The following is a 26,220-nucleotide window of genomic DNA, read 5'->3' as shown; positions in this document are numbered from 1 at the left end:
TCCTATCCAGTCTCCTCGGCTTCTGTATATATCTACCCACATGCCAGCTCTTCTGGGAAAAGTAGTCATCTCATACACTGCTCCCTAGCAAAGTCCTGCGGTTCAGCATACATGGTCCATGGGGCTGCTCTGCATTCTGTGGGTGCCACTGAATTTGCAGGACACTGCCATCTTGTGTTGGTTTTAACATCCTGCAGCTGATATTACAGCAGGGTATTACATATTAAACTATTACTACGTTTCTTGTAAATCATTAACTATTACAAACCCATACTACACTCATTCACAGTAATAACAAAAGGATGCATTTTACTTGATATATAGTTTTATTTAGCCATACAGATTTCAGTTAAGCTTACAATATATGTTTTCTATCAATTCACATAAGTTAGAAATATAAATTATTATTATTCCGATACAGTAAATGTAGTTAAATGAGAAAACAAAAAGCTGCAGATAGTATAAAGTGCAGCTACTCAAAGGTTCCAGAACTTTATAGTGGTCAGCAGATTTTGCTTTTCCTGCTTTGTCCAAATGCTTGCCCGTACTAACAGGCAAAGCTACTGCACCTCTTGATGGTGCTGAAATCTGCCCTCCTCTTCCCGCCTCCTGTACATTCCTATTGACCAGTGAGACAGGCCATTATATCAACGCGGAACGTGTAGGGACATTGCAAGCTCTAGTGCCACCTAAAAGTGTTGGAGCTTTGTCTGCTATGTGTGTGTTTCTAACTCTCTAGCTACTAACCATGCTTGTAGGTCCATCATTGGTTCTGTTTGTAGCTTTGTAATTGGCCCACAGACCAGTTCCTCTTCACTGCTTGCTTAGAGCTGTTTGACTGGTGACCATACAGGTAAGTATTAAAGCAATATTAAACCCAAAGCAAACATTTATTATATCACAACTTACCAGTTCTTAGATGCGATGGCTGCCTTATTTTTAGGCTTTCTTTCTTTTCACCTGGTGATCCAGCCAGTACGCCTGTTTCAAAAGATTAAGTTCTCCAGCAGCTATATTAGTTAAAATGATGAGACAAACCATTTAACACTGACGGGTGTTTACAATGGTCAGATTTTATTTATGTAAAACATTTATCCAAAAAGAAAAAAAAACGTTGCTGTAATTGATTATAAAGTACTAGCTGGAGTTTGGCTTCAGTTTGTGCATCTCAGTCTGCTAGTACATCAGCAACACCCTTTCCCAGACTGACAATGCTGCGGTCTGCTGTGCCTCCTGTGCAACTTGATCCAGAGTGTAGGCACTCTAACACAGGGGGTGTGCCAGATCAAACAGAGGGAATAAAGCCTAAAAGGTAAAAACAGAAGGGAATAAAGCCTAAAAATTTAAATTAATGTAGCCATTACATCTACAGATTGGTAAGCTACAATATATTACATTTCTTTATTTTGGGTTCAATACTGCTTTAACAGTGTTTTTTTTTCAGGTTCTTTTTTCCCCGTTTAACAGTTTTTACAGGAAGATCTACATCATTAATTCAATATCATTCTTCATTCATGTAACCAAAGGTAGCCGTTTTAAACTATTACCCTTAACTGCTTCCTTTAGTGTTGTCTTTTCACCTATACACAAAAGAAAATAAAACAATGTCTGAATAGAAGCAGCAATTAGATAAAGCATGTTGTAATCACTATACCTGTATGTACAGGAAGTAGCCATCATTGAGGCAGATACAAATGCAGAGAGTCTAAACCCAGCCGAAGATGGTTTGAATCCCTGTCGGTTCAGCAGTTGTGTAGCCCAATTGTATCCAATTCGATTGTTGTACGACTTGGGTACAACCAGCCTCTCAGATTTTTAATGCGATTATTGCTAGCAGCTATAGCCGCTAGCAGGGTCAGACTGACCATTTGGAAACTCGGGCACTGCCCGAGGGCTCGGGGTCAGTAGGGGGCCCCATGAGATGCCCCTAATACCTTTTTCATAGGCTTTTTTGAGTTTGGGCAAGGACACAGGGGCCCCATGAGTTGTCAGTCCGCCCCTGGCCACTAGCAATAATGACTGTGCTCTTCCAGGAGGGACAGTTCCCCCTTTCCGGGAGAACACAATATCTTTGCTGGAGGGATTCCCCCATCAACACTGAATGTGTTGATGGGGGAATCCAGCGATTTTCTTTCCTACAACCCGTGGTTATCCGGAGAGAATATGTAGGCTGCCACTGTTGTTTCCTGGTTGCCATCAGCTTCAATACGTTTTGATTCACTGTTCAGAAACAAATCTGCAGATCATTAGTTCTGACTTTACTTACCACATGCTGGTTCTCAGACAGTGACTCACATATTGGAGCCAGAGACAGCCAGGCAATTATCATTTTTAAAAGGAGTCCAGCAATGGCAGCCTACCTACAGTATCTCAGGTTAATTAACATTCTGCTAGCTAGTACAGATCATGCTACTCTGCTTCTGAAAATATTTGTACAATACAAGATAATCCCAGTTTACACCACGGAAACCGGACTGACTATAACTTGTAACATGTTGCTCAGTGTTACATAATTGCCACTACATCATTCACAGGAATTTGAAAGACATTTGGGGCTATGTACTAAAACTGGAGAGTGCAAAATCTGGTGCAACTCTGCAGAGAAACCAACCAGCTTCCAGGTGTTAGCCCCCCGGTCACATTGAGTGTGTTTTGGCATGCAATTCCAGGTGACTTGCAAATCGTATGCCAAGTCGCACCCTATTGTCCACAATTACAGCAGTCAAATCGGTGTGGTTCCGACTTGGCCGGAGCCACATCAATTTCTAAAGTAGTACATTCACTTGAAATCGATATGTCCCCCTACTTTGAAATCGTGCGAATTCACTGTAAGTCGCACGATTTCAAAGTCGGGCTTGATGTGAACGGGGGCTTATTGTCAAAGCTTAATTGAACAAGCTGTTTGGCTACCATGCACAGCTGCACCAGATTCTAAGTGCTGCAGTTTTACTCATCTCCCTCACTGTCATTGTTACATAATCAGTCCAACTGAAAAGTTTTTATTTAGTATAAAAAATATTTTCACTGCGTTTGATTTATTAAAGCTGTAGAGAATTAGCAATTGCAAAGTAAATGGCTATGAGCTTAGTGAAAAAGATGAAGCTATGTTCACATCAATCATCCAATTGTATTCTAACAAATAAATGTTTTTTTAATTTCCCTTGCACTGAATTAGGTATTCAAAGTGGATACAACGTCACCTTGCACTGAGCAAAGTGAACATCAGGGTTAATGTACTAAAGGAGTATAAACTGTTCACTTAGCAAAGTGAATGGTCATTGAGCTTCATAAATAAGATGAAACTGTTCATTTTCAACCCAATCATATTCAAGGAAAACAAGTTTTTTTCCCTATAAAAAAGGTACATTGTATTAAAGTGGGCTCTCCCCAAAAAATTAAAAGTCAGCAGCTACAAATACTGTAGCTACTGACTTTTAATATAAGGGCACTTAGCTGTCCCAGGGGTCCGGTGATGTCCGGCCTTCTGGATTCACAGCCGGTTTCCTACTGCGCATGCAGGGACCTGGGAAGTATCCAAGAAGGCTGCGGGGTTAGAAGTGGGGCCAAACTTCTGGCTCAGATCAGCTCAAAACCAGGTACCTGCTACCCCCCAAAAAGTTCCAAATGTGGCAGTAGAGGGGGAGAGGAGGCAGACCTGTGGAACTTCCCCTTTTGGGTGGAGTTCTGCTTTAATCTGAACGTAGCTTCACTGTGCTCGGTAAACATTCACTTTACTAAGTGAACAGTCTCTACTCCCTAAGGCTCTGTTCACATCTGGTGATTTGGGATTGCAGACAGGATTGCAGTGATTCTGCCAATGATTCCAAGTTGCACTGCAATAGTGTCAAAACACACTGTGCGTGTTTCAGTGCCATTGATTTTTAATGGCACCTAAAACAGTGCAGTTTTGCCACAATCTTTGAGCGATAAATTGCATCACTCCTGCTTCTCCTTGGGCAACAACCTTCGCACAATGTGGATTGCCATCATTTATCATGCAGCAAAACCACACCGTGTTGAAGTGACATTAAAAATTAAAGTTTTGCCACTATTGCAGTATGATTTAGAATCGCAGCGATTCTGACCACAATACTAAATCTTCAGATGTGAACAGGGCCTTAGTGAATCAACCCACCAGCCCTGATTCTGCAAGCTGCAACATCACTTAAAGAGGCACTTTAATTTGTTAAAACAAACAAGTAGAGGTCAGCAGTTACCAATACCCAATAACCAGCCTGTGATATTCAGCACTGTCTTCCTCGGAGCTTTCTTGGATATGGAAGCCAGTTTTGATTTCCCAAAGTTTCAGAGCCAGCTTCCCAGTGCGCATGCGAGAGTTACAGCAGTGCTGTGGGACACGTGCTGCAGCCTCCATGTGACGTGTTCCAGGAGGTTACAGGTGGTGGGGTGCAAACTACCTATATGAGAATTTTGGAATTGGAAATTCTTCTTCCAGGGAAAAAATAAAAACACGCCACATTTGTTAAAGGAGTGAGGGAGGACAGGAACTTTCATTTTTAAGTGAAGGTTCACTTTAAGAAGGGCTAAATGGTGCTTAAAATTATTTTTTTTTTTTTAGTTATTCCATTCCAGCCCACCCTTGCCGTCTATCCATGGGAGAGAATGTCATGCTGCACTCCTGGTGCCTCCTGGTATATATACATCACATCTCCCTGAAGAATAGGCTTCCATTCAGCAGATAGGGGGAAGAGGGTGGGCTTGGTAGTGTGTCGTTGGGAGCTGGCTGCTGATCCCAGTAAAGGCAGCCAGTTCCTGATGACATCACAAAAGAAGATGGCAGTGTGGGACCCAGGCAGTGGCAGTGTGAAGCATATTGCAGTAAGACATTGCTAGATTCGCTGAGCAGGTATTTGAACTGAGGTCAAACCAGTAATTAAAGCAGAACTAAACCCATCAATTTACCAGTTTTCCAAAGCAGTTGCCTTCAAGGCATGCCATGAAATGTAACTTCCACATTGGCTTGTGCTCTCTACTGTCAAGCTACCAAATGGGTACTTTTTAGCACATCTTAAGTGACATTACAGCCTAATGAATTAAGGCCACTGGCTCAGTAGACATTTGCATAGCCCCATCATTTCTTATTTTCCACAGCTATTTTACCATCAATAACACAAAAGCAAAAGGGATACTTTAATGCTTAGCATCCTGTTGCCCCATGCTTTTAATACATTTATAAAGTGATTTTCCCTGGACTAAAGTCAGCATGGCCATAAATACTCCAGTTGGGATGAAAATGCCACACTCTAAGATTGGGGTTTTGTAAGTGTTTCCTGTTAATACACTGATTTGGCCTAAAGTACAATATAATAGTTTACGGCAATACCACAAATAACATGTAACAGTATGAATTTGAAAGCAGATCAGTCGCCAGTACTGGCTGAAAATCTCTAGTCACTTGACACTGATAATGGAAGGAACAGGATGGCGTTTTGGCCGTAGTGAGTCCGTGAACCACGCTTGCACGTCCCATTCTTCTTAATGCCAACAAACCAGTTCAAATCAGAGTATTTCTTTGACTTGTATGTATTGTAGTTATTCTCCTCTATAGTCTCCAAAAACAGGCATTCCTCATTCACTGTCATCTTGGAAAAGAAAGAGAAAAAAAAGAACGGAGTTTATTTCTTGTGGGAAACTAAACTTTAATGTTATATATAGAGGAATTGGATGGCAATTCTGAAGGAAAGATTCTGGCTAAGCAAATGATGCTTTTGGTCTGCACTTGAAACCGATGCTTCCCTGGCCTCACTACTGTGGCTCTGTCTGGAATGTCTTTAAAATATGCTTCGGCTGCAGATTTCTGTCACCATAGGAGGTGCTTTGTTATTAATGAAACCACTTTTGATCATTGTAACGGTCTTCTCACAACTGATACACATAATACATGTGAATTATTACGTTCGGCATAGGGTTTTTTCATTATATATTTTTTTGTCTGCATTTAGAATTACTTCTAGTAAAGTTACAAATAGCATTTAAGAGAATAGTCCATTCTCCCCCAGCCAGAAGCGTGATTACAGACTATTGGGCCTCATAGCAAAATTTTGATTTGCGCATACTTGATCGTAAAGTATGCCTAAATTAAGGACAGATAGCAGATAAAAGATATCAGTATACTTAACATTCTATTAGGGGACAATGCTGTGAATACAAGTTGCCAGGGAAGAGAGGGTAGCAAAGCAGGAAATTAATTTTTAACCTGCAATTTTCCCCAGTAATCCACTAGACGTCCCAGGCATCAACTTTTTAAAGGCCTTGGCCTTGGCATCAACTCAAAAAATTTCACCCCTTTCACCTCCACAGCAAGCATGTCCTGGAAGTCTGATAGCTAATGTAAATTGTAAACCAAAAAACAAGATTTTTAGTAGCAATAATATCAGCAATAAAGGAATTATTAAAGTGGAAATTTGGCTTAAAAGCCTAAAAATTGTTTGCAAGTAGGCTTTTACTGTAGAAGGCAGTCTCTTCCACAGTAAAAGCACTTTTTCTGACTACCAGCATTGCTTCCTCATAATGTACACTGAGCTTTGCATGTGCATCTTAAAGTGTTACTAAACCCACAACAGTAAAATCAGTCTGTATATGCAGTAAAGCATGCTTGTTATACTCACTGTGGAACCTAAGGGGTTAATGCTCTGCATTGTGTAAAAAGGCCATTTCATCCTTTCTTCTCTGTTTCTCCCCTTTTTCAAGGAACCACCTCTTATCTCCTGATGAGACAGACTGAACTGTAGGCATTTGCACATGATCAGTTTGGTGTGTATTGCTTGAAAGGTTTTTTCTTTTCTTGGTAGAGTGCATGTGATCAACACAGGGCCAATCAGCACTGGTCAGACAGAGGTCAGGGGTTTTACATCCTCCTAGAGCAGAAAGAATACTCCTCTTACAAGCTTTAGCTAGTGCCGGGCCCGACACTGATAGAAGTCACAAGACTGCTCTAACCTCTGATGAGAAAAGGTATTTAGCAGTTTATATTTACTAAAATAATTGTATTTCCATGTTGTGTGTACTGTGGAAGACCAGATATAGTGGATGCAGGGTCCTGGGTTTAGTAACACTTTAATGTACATTGTCAGCATTTCACACTAGCTAACCAAGATGGCCAAAGGCACTGAACCCAGAAAAAGATGTCAGCAGAAATGAATTTTTTTTATTGCTTTCCAAGTTTCTTATACAGCACAGGCCAGCATGCTGAAATTCATCCTGTATGCCTAACACTTACTGCCCAACACTAAAGTTTGTAGTTCTGTGGTGGAGCCCCTGAAACTCATATCAGCCCCACCCATCCCCAACATCACAGGTTGGACTTGACAGTTGCACTCTCTCATTGCAGCCGTACCCTGCCGGCTTGTTCACCAATCCTTGGCTATGCTAGATGTTCACATTGCTGCAGGTCCTGCTCAGCTGCACTCATTTCTTATCCATCTGATGCTTACATTCTTGTCTCGGCTCCTGTATTCTGGTAATCAAGATTTTAGAAAGTAAGTGTATGTTTTATCGGTGTCTTTGTGGTTTAACTAACTTCTGAATCCTGCACTCTGCATGAAATGCATTCCTGAATCCTGCACTCTGTATGAAACGTACTCCTGAACCCTGCACTCTGTATGAAACGCACTCCTGAACCCTGCACTCTGTACGAAACGCACTCCTGAATTCTGCACTCTGTACGAAACGCACTCCTGAATTCTGCACTCTGTACGAAACGCACTCCTGAATTCTGCACTCTGTATGAAACGTACTCCTGAACCCTGCACTCTGTACGAAACGCACTCCTGAACCCTGCACTCTGTACGAAACGCACTCCTGAATTCTGCACTCTGTATGAAACTCACTCCTGAACCCTGCACTCTGTACGAAACGCACTCCTGAACCCTGCACTCTGTACGAAACGCACTCCTGAACCCTGCACTCTGTATGAAACACACTCCTGAACCCTGCACTCTGTATGAAACGCACTCCTGAATCCTGCACTCTGTACGAAACGCACTCCTGAATCCTGCACTCTGTATGAAACGCACTCCTGAATCCTGCACTCTGTATGAAACGCACTCCTGAATCCTGCTCTCTGTGGTAATGCATTCCTGAATCCTTCCACACTTTGTGTAACACACTCTTCCTCAGTTTGTGCAAAACCATTTGTAATGAATGCTTGGTTTTCTTTTTTTTTTAAATGATTGTGCTGGGGTTTGTGTTCATGAGACCCCTGTGGCACAGCAATCAAAGCATATTTTAGAAGTAAGAAAGCACGGATTTTGTTTAACCTCTCCCTTTAGGCACCTTCCACTGTTAAGCATTTGGCCACACCCATTTTAACCACACTACGCATGCCACAGGCCACTTCCTTCCTCAAGTGTCCCTCATTCTGAAGTTCAAAAGTTGGGAGGTATGACATATCCATTATATCAGTGGACATTAGTGTACAATAAATCAGTTTCTGTACAGTATCTGCACCTGTAGTACAAAGCACTTTAGAAAACTTGTTGATTTACTAAAACTGGAGAGTGCAAAATCTGGTAGAAACCAGATCGAAACCAATCAGCTTCCAGTTTTTTTTCTTTTGTCAAAGTTTTATTGAACAAGCTGAAGTTAAAAGCTGATTGGATACCATGCAAAACCCACACCAGATTTTGCACTCTTCAGTTTTAGTAAATCAACCCTATTTCATTTGATGTGGTGCGCTGCATTGCCAAAAATACTAAAGGTTTTTTTTTTTGCACATTAAAGTGCATTGCCATTCTATTCAAAGTTAACAGGCTGCTTCAGTGCATAAAAACTTATTGCTTTAATACATTTATTTTAACACAAGCCATACTGTAAATGGGCTGCCCAACAATACAGTACTGGATATGTGTGGCTTTCAGATGCACACATTTTTTTTAAGTTTTATTTGCCCCAACAGCCTCCCAACTTGTCCCCCTCCCACCACCAGGCCCCATAGCAGCTGCCTGTATATGTTTCTAAAAAGGTCATTGCAATATATTTCTAAAGGGTGTTACTTGATACTTACTGATCCATATAAAAGGCCATTTTCATTCATAGCCAAGTAATTCTCAGTATCAGCATTCTTGATATAAACCACACCAATGCTTTCTGTGCTTAGCTGCAACTGAACTAAAAGAGAAAATGTTATTCTAATGATACCAAAGTACAGAAGAGAAACATATTTGTTAGAAGTATTTCAGTAAAATAATAATAGATTTTGTAAAAAATCTAGGCAGAGGTAGAGTGTTGTCAGCAACAGCCCCACGTCTTCTAGTTGTTTTCTAAACTAGTTAGGAAAAGTAAGAAATCTTTTGAAAATAAAATATGCACTAAACTCTAAACAATAATAAAATATGCACTAAACTCCTATAGTTTGCTGCATGGAGAACAAGGAAAATATATATCTATGTACAATATATAAAAGTCCATCTCCCACCATTTTAAAGATTAAAGCTCAGTGTGTGACATTGTCTGTGCTTTGCCTATGTAGACCATCTGCAGGGTGGTTGTGTTTTACAGACTACACATTTTGTGGGAGGGGTCTACCGCACCCATGCACTAGGGGTACCTTTGCCAGAGGCATGCTCACCGATGCCCAGAAACAGGCAGGAACTGCGGTCATGTGCACAGTCTAACATTAAGTCTAGGTTCACACCTATGCAGGTTGCGTTTGAGATGTTTCTGCATTGCGTTTTGCATTTTTTGCACTTGTGTTTTTGATGCGTTTTGCCTTTTTTGTTTCCTTTTTTTTCTTGTTGCTAGGCAATACATGCTTTTCTGCAGCATTTCCATTGAAGTATAAAGAAACAAAAACAAAACTTCTTGAATTTAAAAAAAGTCACTAACCCTTTCCAAAAAACGCACTGGGTGAAAACGCACAGGTGTGAACATGTCCCATAGGAAATTATGTAAAATGGACTGTACTGCGTTTCTGGAAAACGCTGCAGAAAATGCTTAGGTGTCTCCCAACTTAAAGATGAGTGGGTGCTGCATGCAGAATGAAGGTGAGTTCCTGAGAAAGTGTTGCCCTATAGCTCTACATCCATTAACTATTATGTGTTGCATTCAGGGTGGTGGCTGGAGTGCCACCACCTCCACCAGCCAGTGTACCTCTGTTACCTCACTCCCAGTAACAGAATGGGCTCCCGCCGCATACCTGGCACCGATCTCATGTGTGTCCCATATTAACTCTTCAATACCATACAGTTAGGCTGAGGACCTCCGTAACATTAGTTTGCTCCCCAGTTGCTGTGGGAGATGTACTGCTAGGGAGGGAGCACAAATAGCACCCTCCTAGTACCAGAGGACACCTCACCCATGTACCAAACCTCGACTGGTTGTTTAGTATCTTAGACATTACAAATGGTAACAACCTTGTTCTTCTTTAACCACTTGAAGATTCATGACCAGGCCATTTCTTGCTATACAACACTGCGTTACTTTAACCAACAACTGTGCGATCATGCAACACTTTACATAAATTTAATTTATGTAATTTTTTTCCCACAAATAGAGATTTTTTTTTTGATCGCCACTGGGTTTTTTTTGTGCTATGAACAAAAAAAGACCGACAATTTGAAAAAAAAAACAATATATATTTTACTTTCTGCTATAAAACATATCGAATAAAAAATAAAAAAAATCAATTTTCTTCATAAATTTAGGCCAATATGTATTCTGACACATATTTTTGGAAAAAAAAATCCCAATAAGCATATAGTATATTGATTGGTTTGAGCAAACGTTATAGTGGCTACAAACTATGGTATATATATACTGGAATTTTTTTTTATACTAGTAATGGCGGTGATCAGCAACTTATAGTGGGACTGCGATATTACAGTGGACAATCTGACACTAACTTTGTGGGAATCAGTGACACTAATACAGTGATCAGTGATAAAAATAAACACTGTGATTGTACTAATGACATTGGCTGGGAAGGGTTTAAATATCTAGGGTGATCAAACAGTTAACTGTATGCCTAATCAGTGTTTAAATGTGTACTATATGGTGTTTTTATGTGCTGGATTTTATTCCCTGCTTTGCAGGGAAACCAAATCCAGCACATCGCTGCTAACAGGACACAGCCCTGCCTTGTTTACATAGGCAGGGCTGTGTTCTGTCTCTCTCCCCGCCGATCAGTGTGTGCCAGCAGTCCTCCATTAGCCAGCACCTGCTGATTGGCTTCTGCCTGTATGGAAAGGTTCCCCCACACCCTTTTTTGTTTATTTTTGTTTTGTTGTTTTTGTTTGTCTTCCATTTCTTATTCTTAATGGTTTAATATATTTTAATCAACTTCCTCTATTGGGGGGCCTTTCCCTCCTTTCTTTTTTATGTCTGCTTTTATGGTGCATATGGGGATGAATTGGACTATTCATGAACCTATATTAATATGGTAAAGAGTATAGAAAAAAAAAGCTTTACCCATTATACTTGATGTTATTATCCTCTTTACACCCTAAAGAAGCTAACTTATAATCCTGTAATATTGAAATTTCTGCTATCTCGAAAAGGGGGATTTGAGGGTAGATCACAGTGGTTGTGCCCTATAGGGTCAGGAACAAGAGATGGCAACCAGGCACCTGCTGGCCTGTCATTTTAACAGACATAAGAGGCAGCCATGTATATGTTGCTAAACATAACTGCTAAAAACCCATAAATACAATATGCATATCTAGTACCAGCGGCAGATAGTCCATCTTTTGTTGCTGGTACAACGCAGGCATTCCATAGAGAAATTACAGTACGTTTTGTAGAAGAAACAAATTGCAGTACAGGGTAACAGTAGACAGAAAATGCTAATTTTGCACTCCCTGCTTTAGTAAAGATAGAGTTCTCAAGAACTGATATAAGGACAAGCACAGTAGGAAGCCAGGGCATGACAGGTCTGTCTGGATCTTAGTTGATAACGACTGAGTCGGACATGACTGACTTTGGAGCGTCCTAGTAAAGTAAATTAAAAATATAAACAAAAATCATTACATTGAATAAAGCTAAAAATAAATGTAACAGGCATGCTGTCACTGAGCTATCCAGGCTATCCATAGACTAGAATGTAAAGTATTAGTAATGCAATTCCTTTTTTGGCCACAAGATGGAGATATAGAGATGCTGACCTGTCTTTCCTGAGCCATCTTGAAACACAAAGAACTCTGGGAAGTGTAGTCTTGTGAGCAGCATCGGGACATTGTATTTGCTGAAGTTAAACTGTATCTCCCAGAAGCCCTGGAGCACAGGTGGATTTTCAAAAAGAAAAGATGGGGGTTCCAGATGGGGGTCTCAGGTGTTAGATTGAGTGCAGCCATCTGTACCGCTCGCTTCAGGTTACCATGGGAAACACAGTGCCGTTGACCTATTGTACCAGTCTCGTTCTGCTACAGCCAGGTTGTCACAAGTGATTCTGTATCATCAGTCTACTGTGACAGTCCTGCTGCACTACCGCCAAACGGCATCAGTGAGATCTATGCCCACTATTCATCACAGGGGCCCCTCCTCCATCACCACAGTCTGTCCACCTGATCCCAGGGAGTTGGTGTGCAGGTGATAGACCCACCACTGTTCTATTGCTGACACTATACACACCATTAAGAGAGTTAAAGTGTTACTAAACCCCCGGACCCTGCATTCACTATATCTGATCTCCCACAGTACACAGAACATGGAAGTGCAATTATTTTAGTAAATATAAACTGCTAAATCCATTTTCTCATCAGCAGTTAGAGCACTCTTGTGACTTCTGTCAGTGTCCAGCCCAGCACTAGCTAAAGCTTGTAGGAGGAGTTTTTTTTCTGCTCAAGGAGGATGAAAATCCCCTGACCTCTGTCTCGACAGTGCTGATTGGCCCTGTGCTGATCACATGCATTCTCCCAAGAAAAAAAAAACCTCTCTACCAATATACACCAAACTGAGCATGTGCATGCCTACGGTTTAGTCGGGAGATAAGTGGTGGCCGCTTGAAAAAGGGGAGGAACAGAGAAGAAAAGATCAAACAGCCTTTTTACACAATGCAGAGGATTAACCCCTTAGGTTCCACAGTGAGTATAACAAGCATGCTTTACTGCATATACAGACTGATTTACTGTTGTGGGTTTAGTAACACTTTAAGTCATATTCACATTTTCCAAAACTCTGTTGGAAATTTCCATTTAACGATTGGCCTGCCTGGTTGCCCCATTCCAACTTTAACCTACACTTGACTCAATTTTGCTGCCCTGCACAATAATATACCAGTGCATAACTTCCAACTCACTGTGTGCAGGATTGCTAACCTTCACTAAGTGCGCCAATGACACCAAGGGCTGCACCATAGCCGGCAAAAGACTACCACTGGGTTTATGTTGCTTAGGTCAGAAGTTCCATTCATTGAATCTCTGGGCATATTGCCAGTTTGTTTCTTGTGTTATTATATACTGTGCTGTAATACCCTTTCTATTTTCCTTTCGAGAGATAATATATACAGATATCTACTGCAAAATAGGAGATTTCAGGGTGATCGGTACAGTGAAAATACCTCCCCACTTTGTGTAAGGAGGGGTAACCTGAGGTGTCAGAGGGGTTGAGGCCTTAAACTATGTCTGAGTAAGAAAAAAGAATCCCACTTGTTAGCAGCTCCTGTGGGGGTAGTGTTACATAAAGAAAAAAGCAGTGAAGTTCAACCTTCAGGTCACAAGGACAAGAAACCCTAGTTGCTCCATGCAGATTAGAAAAAAATAATAAATATTTTCAGAATGTTGAAAACCCTTCTTCCAACTTTCAAGCATAACCACTTTTTGTAGAACTTGCATAGAATAAATGGGTATTACTTCTCCGAATTACAGGTTTGCCACTGTACATATATATCTTGCAGAATTGGTTTACAGTGTTCTCCCCCTTCTATCACCTACTACTTACACACATGACCATTCATACATTTTAATGTTACCAGTCAAAATTGCGTAGCCATCTAGTATTCTGTATGCCAATTTGTCTTCGTGAACCCAAGAAATCCCAAAGTGAGCATCTCTCCATTGAAAAATACCCCAGGACAAATAGAGGAGTGAATCCCCCCACCCCCATTGGCGTTGCAAACAACAGTAAAAAAACTAACAGGGGTTGTAATCACATTCTCACTCTGTCCAAAATGAAAAATATAATTTTGACTTGATACCAGTTAAGAAACAGCTTATTTTCTACTTTTGCCTATAACCTTACTGTTGAGGTCATCTCGGTCTCTTGTTCCATCCACCACTCCATCTGGAAGTATGCGCAAGAAGTATCCTCCATTTCTGCAGTATAGAAGCTTTGGTTGCTTGTAGTTTCCCATTGGGAGGTTAAACTTCTCAGTCACAGCACTGAAAGTGGTGATATCCCCTTCTGCCATCCTTCGTACTCTCCCAGCAATGCTGGGCTTTCAGCACTGTAAGACAGCAACAAGCAATGGCAGACTTTATTTCAATGTTTCTTACAGTAGAACTATAGGCAAAACTTTTTTTTCTCATTTTGGATAGTGTAAGAGGGTTATAACAGTATTTTTTTTTGCCATCTGTGTCCCATTGGGGAGATTTACTTTCACTTCCTGTTGTATAGTCAAAACAGGAAGTGAGAGGAAATCCCTGAAAATAAAGGGAATCCATTGGGACCCTCCAGGTTACCAGAAATAGTGTCCCCATTGGTAGATTTCTAGTGACAGCCCAAAATTCGGGATTTGTTTTCACTTTCAATGATAATGGTAAACACAACAAACCTAACAGGTGTTCTAATCCATCTCCATTCTATCCAAACTTAAAGAAAAGTTTTGCCTTTAGTTATACTTTAATCATGATATGTCAAATACGGCTTTTTAGTTTGGATTACTCTATGGCATTTTCAGCAAGGAACAAGTCTTCTGGACAATTTAGAAATGTTAAAGCGGAACTATACTCAGCTCCGATCCAGCGACGCACTGTCCCTGAGCTCCCCATCCAGCTGTTGACATCTTCAGGTCCCAAATGAGGCCACGCCACTGTCATTGGCCGGGTGGGGATGACAACACTCGTGACACACATGCATGAGAGTTCCATCAAATTAGGCATTGCCAGATCTGAACATTAAGATGCACTGCACAGCTCACTATACATGGGCAGACAGGCAGGTTGGTAACTTTAATGCAAAAGAAACAAAGCATGTCTCATCTGCATTAAAAATCTTGCCTGTAATCCCATTTTTAATTTTTTACCTAAAGTTCCACTTTAAGTCAACAGTCCCCTTCTGTCCATTGTAAAAAAAAAAAAAGTTAGTGTTACACCCTCACCTGTAAATTTGCAAAAATGTAGGCCCTGTTGGGGAACATCACCCCTACCAATGGTACAACTCTGCACAGCCAAGCTCTCAATGTCACTACATAGGTTGGTGTTGCAACCTCAACTGGATCCTCCGCAGTAGTTTGGGACACTAGCAGGAAAATCTCCCACACACTTGGCACAGCTATAACATGCAGAGCCTGGCTATTATAGCCAAGCTTCCAAGCTCATATAAAATGAATTCTCAATACATTTCTACTAAAGGGCAAGTGCTGTAACATTTCTCTGTCCTGTGGCTATTAGTGGCGTTTACGAAAAGTTGTATCAACTGCCCTCTAGTGGATTTTCAATCATATACGTGAAATATAATTTTTGTGTTCATCATAGCAAGTTTTATTGCCCAGACACTCATTTTGCTCAACATTTTAATCCCAACATATTTATCAAGTTAAACCAGATTTCTTTCCTTCACACTAATTCTCTTCAAAAAGCTATACTGCAAGAACAGGTGCATTTCTAAGGACAAATCTCCAAAATACTGTAATGTTGTTGTCATAATGAGCTTAGATAGCATATGGTTGCAACTGACAAAACAGTTTTTCTTTTAGATATATATATATATTTTTTGACTTTCAAAATGTCATATGATTTTACAAGGTTTTCTAATAAAACAGCTATTTGTATTCATTTGCCAGATTTGCACATCAAATAAATAGACCTTTATACATTTTTAAAATGACACAGGTACCAAATGTTCATCTGTCACATTAAGCTACCATAATGCTGGAATTGGGGTTTAGAGTGATCACATACAAATTAAATGATCCATTTCCCCTTTAAAACACTGTAAATAAATGGGGAACGTAAATGGCATCTTGCGCTTTAACCATTTGTCTACCGCAGCAATTTTTTCATTTTTTTGTACACGTTAAAATCTGTATTGTTTGCTACAAATTACTGTAAATCCCCACAAAATTATATATTTTCTGAAAGCAGAGACTCTGGAGAATTAAATGGTGGTATTTGCAAATTTTCTATTTTTCATGATAATTGCACTGTTATTTATCAAATGTATATTTCAGGAAAAAATGCACTAAAATTAATTTTGGTGCAAAAAAAGACAATATTGTGCTATTTTTTTCTTTGAAAAATATAAAAGGTAGGGTTGCATCGAGTAAACTGACCAGATATGTCCAGTTTTAAAATTGGAGAATTTTGGGTACCATAGTTTTTCCACGGATGAGGGCAAAGATGATGCCTACACCCCTTTACAGATCATCAGTTTAGAGTTAACCATGAGCTATGGTCCTAGAATTATTGGTTTCAATTTGGCATTTGCGGTGATACCTCACATGTGTGGTATCATCACAATTTACATATGCATGCGGGACCTATGTTCATGTTTGTCTTTGCGCATGAGCTTGGGGAGGGGGTGTGACATGACTAACCTTTACATATAGGTGCTCAATATATGCTGCACTTTTTATATATGGGTTGTGTGCAGGGGTGACAGAGGATGCTTTGATTTTTTTTAATTATTTTTATTTATTTTATACAATTCTCTTTTTACACTTTTTTTTCTTTATTGCCATCATAAGGGGGCTACAAAACCCCCTATGTGTTAGCATGGACAGGTGATGGGTCCGCTTTATGGAGACATTGGGGAACCACTATGACCCACTATGTCTCCCCTGCCCTCGAATGCAGTTATTCAATCACAGATTGCTCTGGAAAAGCTGCATGCTTGGCTACACTAGCTGGGGAATGACAGCTGTGACCCCAGGAGTGATGTAATAACACATCGCTTTCAGGGTCTCTAGTCGCAGGAGGGAATGGGGAAAGGAGGTTTCCAAAGTTCTTCCTGCTTACTCTGGGGAAGCCGTTTCTCAAGGACCCCTTTTGAAAGCCCCATAAATGTGATTGGGCAGCTCGCTTAAAGCTGGTATGAAGCTCACAGCGGAGGTAACAGCTGTGAACTTGATTAACCACTTGTCTACCATGATGTTTATAAACGTATATTGATAGACAAGTGGTTAATCACAAACTGTTCAAATATTTATAGAATATAATGCAAAATATAACATACTTGTCTAAAAGCTTTGTTGGCATTGGTGACCACTAAAGGTAGGAGACTACCACCCACCTCACATCCTGATGTGTCAGTCTGTGTAACTGCCTTCCTCTCCGAGAGGAGATAATGTCCTATTTTTAAGATACTAATTCTATTTGCTGTCACAATCTGCAGGGCTAGTGAGGTCCAAAGGTTGGCAGATTTATAAGCACTTCCTTTTCTTTGTTTTTCACATTGTATGGGTAAGGTGGTATTTGCTGAATCTCTAGCTTGCCTACACGAGCACAAACTCAAAACCAGTCACTCCATTTCAGGTATAATTTAATAAATATTGCAGTCCAGAAAAAGGTCAGTTTAGGGAGTAAATCACAAATTAATGCTTAATTTTCCTTTCTAGTGGTGGGCGGAAGTTCAGCTTATATGAACCAAATCATAATATACAGCAAAAAGGTCCTGTGCAGAGTATACTAAACTGAGAGAGGCACAAATTATAATTCACTCTATTTCCATTAGCCAAATACCTTGTACATAAGATACCTGCTGAATTGTGCAGCTGTATGCCATTTCTAGGTTTGCAAGTGAGGGGGATTTAATAATCACTTAAGAACCAGAGCATTTTTTTTTTCATTTCAGCAGTCTTTGTTCTGCACATATTTGTTGGGGGTTTTTGAGAACAGACAGAGCTTTACTTTGCTAGCAAATTTGGATACATGTGTAGCACCCTCCTAGGTAGGTGCAAGGATAGATAGATAAGATTGATTGATTAGATAGCTAGGATAGATAGATTAGCGCCTTCCCGACTGCCCTATAGCAGCTATACTTCTACACGGCGGCACAGATGCGCAAAATTACATGTATAATTATCTTACGGAAATGCAGGGGTGCCAATATTTTTGACCATGATTGTGTCCCTGACTGATCATGACTGTGTGTGTGTATATACTGTATATGTGCTTTTGCAGTTCCAGGTAGGGGGTGTGTGCGCGCTGCCATTCACGGCCTTGGCTGTCAATTACCAGTTCTCAGTGACTGATTACTTGCCAACACCCAGTGATCGCTGAGTATCTCTGATGGGGGAGAGACCTGTGTATAAACAACACAGATCTCTCCCCTGTCAGCTCCTGCACACTGCAGAGCCATACAAACCAGTGTGCTTATAGTGGAAAGCACTCACACAGCATACTGTGAAACAGCACACAGTTAACCCTTTGATCGCCCCAGATGTTAACCCCTTCCTATCCAGTGCCATTAGTACAGTGTCAGTGCTTATTATTAACACTGATCACTGTGTTGGTGTCATTGCGGATGTCACCCCCAGTGTCAGAATGCTATAAGACTGATCGCTGATTGCCGCCATTACTAGTAAAAAAATAAATAAATTCCAGTATATATACCACCATTTGTAAGCGCTACAACTTTCATGTAAACCACTGAATTTACACGTATTGGGATTTTTTTTACATGTGGACCTGTAGCAGAATACATTTTGGCCTAAATTTATGACGAAATTTAATTTTTTAAATAGTTTTATGGACATGTTTAATAGCAAAAAGTCAAAAATACTGTTTTTTGTTTCTCAAAATTGTCGGTCATTTTGTATATAGTGCAAACAATAAAAAATGCACAGGAGATCAAATACCACCAAAAGAAAGCTCAATTTATGAGGAAAAAAGGACATACATTTAATTTGGGTGCAGCATTTCATGACCGCGCAATTGTCAGTTAAAGTAACGCAGCACCGTATCACAAAAAATGGCCTGGTCAGGAAGGGGGGTAAATCCTCAGGAGGGCAAGTGGTTACAAAGCAGTCCACATCACTTCTTAATTCAGTGATATATTAATATATCCATACTTCTGCAATCTATTTGCTAACATTTGTGACAAATGTGCAAAAACAGGCAAACCTTTGCATATTGGTTGCAAAACATGAAATGGCAATTACCTTCCTGAATGTCCCCCAGTGTATGTCCTAGAGACCTTCCCTGCTGAACTAGCACCCAGCTGCAGAGTATAGTTATGGGGACCTGCTGTCAGTCTGAGGCTGACATCCACACTTCACAATTTTGAATTGTGAGCAGAATCACCACACTGCAATTGTGGCAAAATGCAACGTGTTTTTTATGTGCCATTCATTTTTAATGCCATCTCAAACATGGTGTAGTTTTGCTGCGATTGTCATGCAAAGAAGCTCTTGCTCCCTTTTGTGCAATGTGGTTTGCCACGATAGCTGCACAATAATTGTGGAAAAACCACCACGTGTTGCATTATATCTCATCATAATTGCAGTCAGGGGTTGACTGACCAATCTGCGATTAGTAACTATTTGAACCTGAACAGCAGAAAGAGATGTAAACAAGCACTGATACGTTGTAGATAAGTGTGGGTCTCTGGATATCGTAACATTGTATCTGTGTGTTGTTGTGTTTTTGTTTTGTTTTTTGTTTACATTTAGTATTGTCAGGTAAAATCCTGAAAGTAAAAATTAAACTTGTTTATCTTATTAATCAATACCCTGTTACCCCAACTAGACTTCATTACTTCTTCCTCTCCCTGCTCTCCATTTTTTTATACTTTTCATGTAGATTTTTTTCATTTATTTAGTGCACTGTTTTGTAGCATAAGCATGAAAAACCATTAATTTATTAGATTCACCCTTTTTTTTCTTTATTTAAGTGTCAAGATAAGGAAAAATAACATTAGAATTTGGTATCTATTGTAATGTTTATTGGTTTCAAATGACAACTGGTCAAAATGTAAAAAAGTTTATTCAAAATAAAGTCACTGCTGAATTCATAGGCCCATATTTGACAAGTGAAAATGGCTGTTATCGAATGTAGTGTATATATAAATATTTTTCTATATCCTGGATTGCACCCATGTTTATGTACACTTAACAGTTCATAACTAGGTAGAGGTAATATAGGCACTCATGGAATTTGACAGGAGATTTAGAATCCTAGCTGTTTTTTTTAAAGTTGCAATATTTTGGTGAGGTACAATCCAATTTTTGGTGTGACAGTGTAGGCTGTGCCTTCCTAAAACATTGAATCGGCAATGGCTTGCACTGTTCTCAAATTTTGAAAGCGCCCATATTACCTATATACTGTATAACACAGCTCTAACATCTTGTACAACACACAGGACTTCACTTTCAATTATTCTCCTAGATTGTAAGCTCTAATGAGCAGGGCCCTCTGTTTCCTCTTGTACCAAATTGTATTGTAACTGTAATGTCTACCTTCATTTTGTAAAGTGCTGTGCAAACTGTTGGCGCTATATAAATCCTGTATAATCATAATAGTTAGCTGAAACCATAGTGGTGGTGCTAGGGGGTGGTAGTGAAAGAACGTAAGTATATGTGTCTGTAGAGGTCTTCATGGCAAGCTAAAATAAGTGGTGCTGTGTAGATTAGTTCTGTTTCTCCAGTTTGCCAACAGAAAGGTCTGGTTTAAGTAAAGTTGGGGCCATGGGTGGACTGACCATTGGAAACTCGGGCACTGCCCGGGGTCTGTAGGGGGCCCCATGTGATGCCTTTTTCATAGGCTTTTTTGAGTTTGGGCAAGGACACAGGGGCCCCTTGATCCCCTATTGCCCGGGGGCCCCATGAGTTGTTAGTTCGCCCCTGGTTGGGGCCCTTTTGGTCTTCATCTTTCTTTTCATAAGAAATTGTGAAACCAATAGAAGTCATGGGAACATTTTTAGCAAATGAGAATGGTTCTGAAAAACACTTGGCATAAGACATTTTATAAGGCAGGCTGCGGTATAGAATATTGTACTTGCCTGTTTTAGCTATACCAATGGCACTTGAAAGATTTGGTATGGTATAATTTTTTTATTTTATTGTGAAGGACAGTTGTCCTTCCTTTGTTTAAAGGACCGTAATGAACATACAACCTTAAGTGCAATTGTGCCCGGAATATGAACCTTAAACTATTTACATGTATCGAACAAGCATTAAAAGTACTTAAAATCAAGCCCTCACTCACCCTCCTTGGTGCTTGTACTACAATGTACTTCATTCTCAAAGATCCTCAGAGACCACAAGTCAGGTTTAGGTCTGTGTCAAACTGCTAAGAAACAGCAGTTTGTGTTTATCTTAGTAAACCAGAAGACTGCCAAATTCTTGCGCTCAAATTTCTGTGCTGTGTTGTGAACTTTGAACATGAATTTATTCACAATTCCTGAAACTAAAAAGATGAATAAATATTTGTTTTAGAGTGTATTTACTGCTTGTTTGTAATAGGTATATACTTTAGTGTGCATAGTCTTGGCATACGTTTGCTTTAACAATCTAACTTGAGCTGTGTTTTCCACCTTACATTTTTTACAATGTCTAATGATTGAATAATTCAGCTATGAATATTTCCAACTAGAGAGCAATTAAAAGCCTGGTGCATTTTCAAACATTTTACTATTCTGAAATGTAATTAGTCTTTAGAGAACCAGCTATTTTTTTCTGTTAGCAAATATCTTTATTGTGTTTGAAAATTAGAACACAAAAAACCTCAACACGTGTAGTACAACTTTGATAACTAATCTCTCCTTTGTATGTTGACTAAATTATGAACTGAACTGCATAGAAAGCTAAGTTCTTTAGTTTATCTGCTGAGCTCCTGTGTGCTGTAGATAAGAACTGGATGTATGACCCTCACCTAGCTCGGTTTAGTTTGCTTACTCATAAATAGCTCCATTTCTGTTGTTAAATATTAATCCAGGAATAGGAAATATCTCATATCTCTAATTTGTCAGATGTGGTAGGAATGAATTTAATTTTTATTTGCTCTTAAAGTGGATGTGCCATACACAGTGATTTGTACATTTGAAAAATTAGCCCAAAATACATTACCTTTACAAGAATTGTAAAGGGTTTTTTACATACTACTAATTTAACTAGTTTTGCTAAAGCATACATAATTGAATTAACATGCATGGTTCCCACAATCTACTCTCTATATACCGTATGTATTTACCTATGCAGTATATCTATATACAGTTCTATATTTGCACATTAGGGTTGCTATTATCAGTACTACTATCTACTCATCAAAAAACACGTATTCAAAATGCTGTATATAATGCTGTAGTATATGTATGATGCAAAACCAAGATGATTAATGTGTTTCACATTGTCCAAATAACAACACAGTATATCATACTTTTAACCTATGTATCTCAGCAAGCCCATTTTTATATGTATGTTTTTTATTTTGAATAAACTTTTTTACATTTTGACCAGTTGTCATTTGAAACCAATAAACATTACAATAGATACCAAATTCTAATGTTATTTTTCCTTATCTTGACACTTAAATAAAGAAAAAAAAGGTGAATCTAATAAATGAATGCTTTTTCATGCTTATGCTACAAAACAGTGCACTAAATAAATGAAAAAAATCCACATGAAAAGTATAAAAAAAAATGGAGAGCAGGGAGAGGAAGAAGTAATGAAGTCTAGTTGGGGTAACGGTATTGATTAATAAAATAAACAAGTTTAATTTTACTTTCAGGATTTTACCTGACAATACTAAATGTAAACAAAAAAAAACCAAAAACACAACACACAGATACAATGTTACAATATCCAGAGACCCACACTTAGCTACAACGTATCAGTGCTTGTTTACATGTCTTTCTGCTGTTCAGGTTCAAACAGTTACTAATCGCAGATCTGACATGTCAGGAGATCAGATGTCAGGCTGCATTCCACTTCATGATTTTGAAGAAGTGCCACAATTCTGCCCGCGATTCCAAATTGCACTGCAATCAGGGGCGGACTGACAACACATGAGGCCCCCGGGCAATAAGGGATCATGGAGCCCCTGTGTCCTCACCTACACTCAAACCACACCCAAAAAAGACTATGAAAGGTACCAGGGGCTTCTCATGGGGCCCCCTACTGACCCCAGGCCCTCGGGCAGTGCCTGACTTCCCAAATGGTCAGTACGCCCCTGACTGCAATTATGATGAGATATAATGCAACACGTGGTGGTTTTTCCACAATTATTGTGCAGCTATCGTGGCAAACCACATTGCACAAAAGGGAGCAGGAGCTTCTTTGCATGACAATCGCAGCAAAACTACACCATGTTTGAGATGGCATTAAAAATGAATGGCACATAAAAAACACGTCACATTTTGCCACAATTGCAGTGTGGTGATTCTGCCCACAATTCAAAATTGTGAAGTGTGGATTTCAGCCTCAGACTGACAGCAGGTCCCCATAACTATACTCTGCAGCTGGGTGCTAGTTCAGCAGGGAAGGTAATTGGGGGACATTCAGGAAGGTAATTGCCATTTCATGTTTTGCAACCAATATGCAAAGGTTTGCCTGTTTTTGCACATTTGTCACAAATGTTAGCAAATAGATTGCAGAAGTATGGATATATTAATATATCACTGAATTAAGAAGTGATGTGGACTGCTTTGTAACCACTTGCCCTCCTGAGGATTTACCCCCCTTCCTGACCAGGCCATTTTTTGTGATACGGTGCTGCGTTACTTTAACTGACAATTGCACGGTCATGAAATGCTGCACCCAAATTAAATGTATGTCCTTTTTTCCCTATAAATTGAGCTTTCTTTTGGTGGTATTTGATCTCCTTTTCAATTTTTTATTTTTTGCGCTATAAACAAAATGACCGACAATTTTGAGAAACAAAAAACAGTATTTTTGACTTTTTGCTATTAAACATGTCCATAAAACAATTTAAAAATTTAAATTTCGTCATAAATTTAGGCCAAAATGTATTTTGCTACATGTCCACATGTAAAAAAGATCCCAATAAGTGTAAATTCAGTGGTTTACATGAAAGTTGTACCGCTTACAAATGGTGGTATATATATACTGGAATTTTTTTTTTTTAACTAGTAATGGCGGCAATCAGCGATCAGTCTTATAGTATTCTGACACTGGGGGTGACATCCCCACTGACACCAACACAGTGATCAGTGTTAATAATAAGCACTGACACTGTACTAATGGCACTGGATAGGAAGGGGTTAACATCTGGGTCGATCAAAGGGTTAACTGTGTGCTGTTTCACAGTATGCTGTGTGAGTGCTTTCCACTATAAGCACACTGGTTTGTATGGCTCTGCAGTGTGCAGGAGCTGACAGGGGAGAGATCTGTGTTGTTTATACACAGGTCTCTCCCCCATCGGAGATACTCAGCAATCATTGGGTGCTGGCAAGTAATCAGCGACCGAGAACTGGTAATTGACAGCCAAGGCCGTGAATGGCGGAGCGCACACACCCCCTACCTGGAACTGCAAAATCACATATACAGTTGAGTTCAAAATAATAGCAGTCAGACATCACTAGCCTGATCAATCACTGTTTTTGGTAGAAATTATATTTTTACTAGCAGGTGTAGTAGAGTAATAGAAATCCAACAGACCCAACAGTCATGACATACATGCTGCTGATTCTGTGTAATTGAATCACTAATTGAAAGGGGCATGTTCAAAATAATAGCAGTGTGGAGTGCTATTAGTGAGGTCATTCATTTTTTGAAAAACAGGTGGCAATTATTGCCCTTATTTAGGGAAGGAAGGCAGCAAATGTTGTACATACTGGTTACAGTGCATTTCTCTCTGAAATTCTGAGGAAAATGGGTTGTTCCAGACATTGTTCAGAAGAACAGCATACCTTGATTAAAAAGTTGATTGGAGAGGGGAAAACATATAAAGAAGTGCAGAAAATGATAGGCTGCTCAGCTAAAACGATCGCAAATGCTTTAAAATGGCAACCAAAACCTGAAAGACATGGAAGAAAGCAAAAAACTACCATTCGAAAGGATAGAAGAACAGCCAAAATGGCATGGACTCAGCCAACAATCAGCTCCAGGAAGATCAAAGAAGGTACCTGTGAGTACTGTTACAATTAGAAGACGCCTATGTGAAGCCAAGCTATCTGCAAGAAGCCCCCGCAAAGTCCCACTGTTGAAAAAAAGACGTGCTGAAGAGGTTACAATTTGCCAAAGAGCACATTGACTGGCCTAAAGAGAAATGGTGCAACATTTTGTGGACTGATGAAAGTAAGATTGTTCTTTTTGGGTCTAGTGGCCGGAGACAGTTTGTCAGATGACCCCCAAACACTGAATTCAAGCCACAGTACACTGTGAAGACAGTGAAGCATGGTTGCGCAAGCATCATGATATGGGGATGTTTCTCATACTACGGTGTTGGGCCTATTTATCGCATACCAGGGATCATGGATCAGTTTGAATACATCAGAATACTTGAAGAGGTCATGCTGCCTTATGCTGAAGAGGAAATGCCCTTGAAATGGGTGTTCCAACAAGACAACGACCCCAAACACACCAGTAAACGTGCAACATCTTGGTTCCAGACCAACAAGATTGACGTTATGGAGTGGCCAGCCCAATCCCCGGATCTTAATCCAATAGAAAACTTGTGGGGTGACATCAAAAATGCAGTTTCTGAGGCAAAACCAAGAAATAGAGAAGAACTGTGGAATGCAGTCCAATCATCCTGGGCTGGAATACCTGTTCACAGGTGCCAGAAGTTGGTTGACTCCATGCAACACAGATGTACAGCAATTCTCAGAAACAGTGCTTATACAACTAAATATTAATTAAGTGATTCAAAGGAAAGCAAAATCTTCAAACATTTTTCAGTTTATATAGTGAATGTTGGAGTTTGTAAAGAAGAATACAAACACTGCTATTTTTTTGAACAGTCTAATATTCACTTTCCTTCAATTTTTTTAGAGGAACAACACAAATTTGATATATTTTTCTTCATGTTTTGACTTGGAATAGAATGTGTAGTGTTCCCAATGCATTTGTGTGTATGGAAATAAAAGCTATTAGAAGGATTTTGAGCTTTATTCACTTTTTTAAACACACTGCTATTATTTTGAACACAA

At 39.6% G+C, this 26,220-nt stretch overlaps 1 protein-coding gene across 4 annotated transcripts in view; it reads right to left on the bottom strand.

Moving 5' to 3' along the window:
• Positions 1 to 307: 307 nt before the first annotated feature.
• The window catches only part of FGF1 (fibroblast growth factor 1), a 136,913-nt gene continuing 111,000 nt past the window's right edge, over positions 308 to 26,220 (bottom strand). For 3 of the 4 annotated variants that reach the window (XM_089673031.1, XM_089673032.1, XM_089673030.1), the window contains exons 3-5: positions 14,194 to 14,398; positions 9,026 to 9,129; positions 308 to 5,603 (exon numbers count right to left, since the gene is read on the bottom strand). In XM_089673031.1, coding sequence (XP_089529157.1) covers positions 5,409 to 5,603; positions 9,026 to 9,129; positions 14,194 to 14,362 — 468 coding nt within the window. In that variant the 5' untranslated portion in view covers positions 14,363 to 14,398 and the 3' untranslated portion in view covers positions 308 to 5,408. Of the gene's footprint in view, positions 5,604 to 9,025; positions 9,130 to 14,193; positions 14,399 to 21,317; positions 21,444 to 26,220 lie in introns of those variants that run through there. The other variant, XM_089673033.1, reaches the window with a different exon arrangement.

The sequence above is a fragment of the Staurois parvus genome, unplaced genomic scaffold, assembly GCF_062004578.1.
Source record: "Staurois parvus isolate SC_StPar_1 unplaced genomic scaffold, SC_StPar_1.0 ptg000133l, whole genome shotgun sequence".
Lineage (NCBI taxonomy): Eukaryota > Metazoa > Chordata > Amphibia > Anura > Ranidae > Staurois > Staurois parvus.
This window is presented reverse-complemented; position numbering and strand designations above follow the sequence as displayed.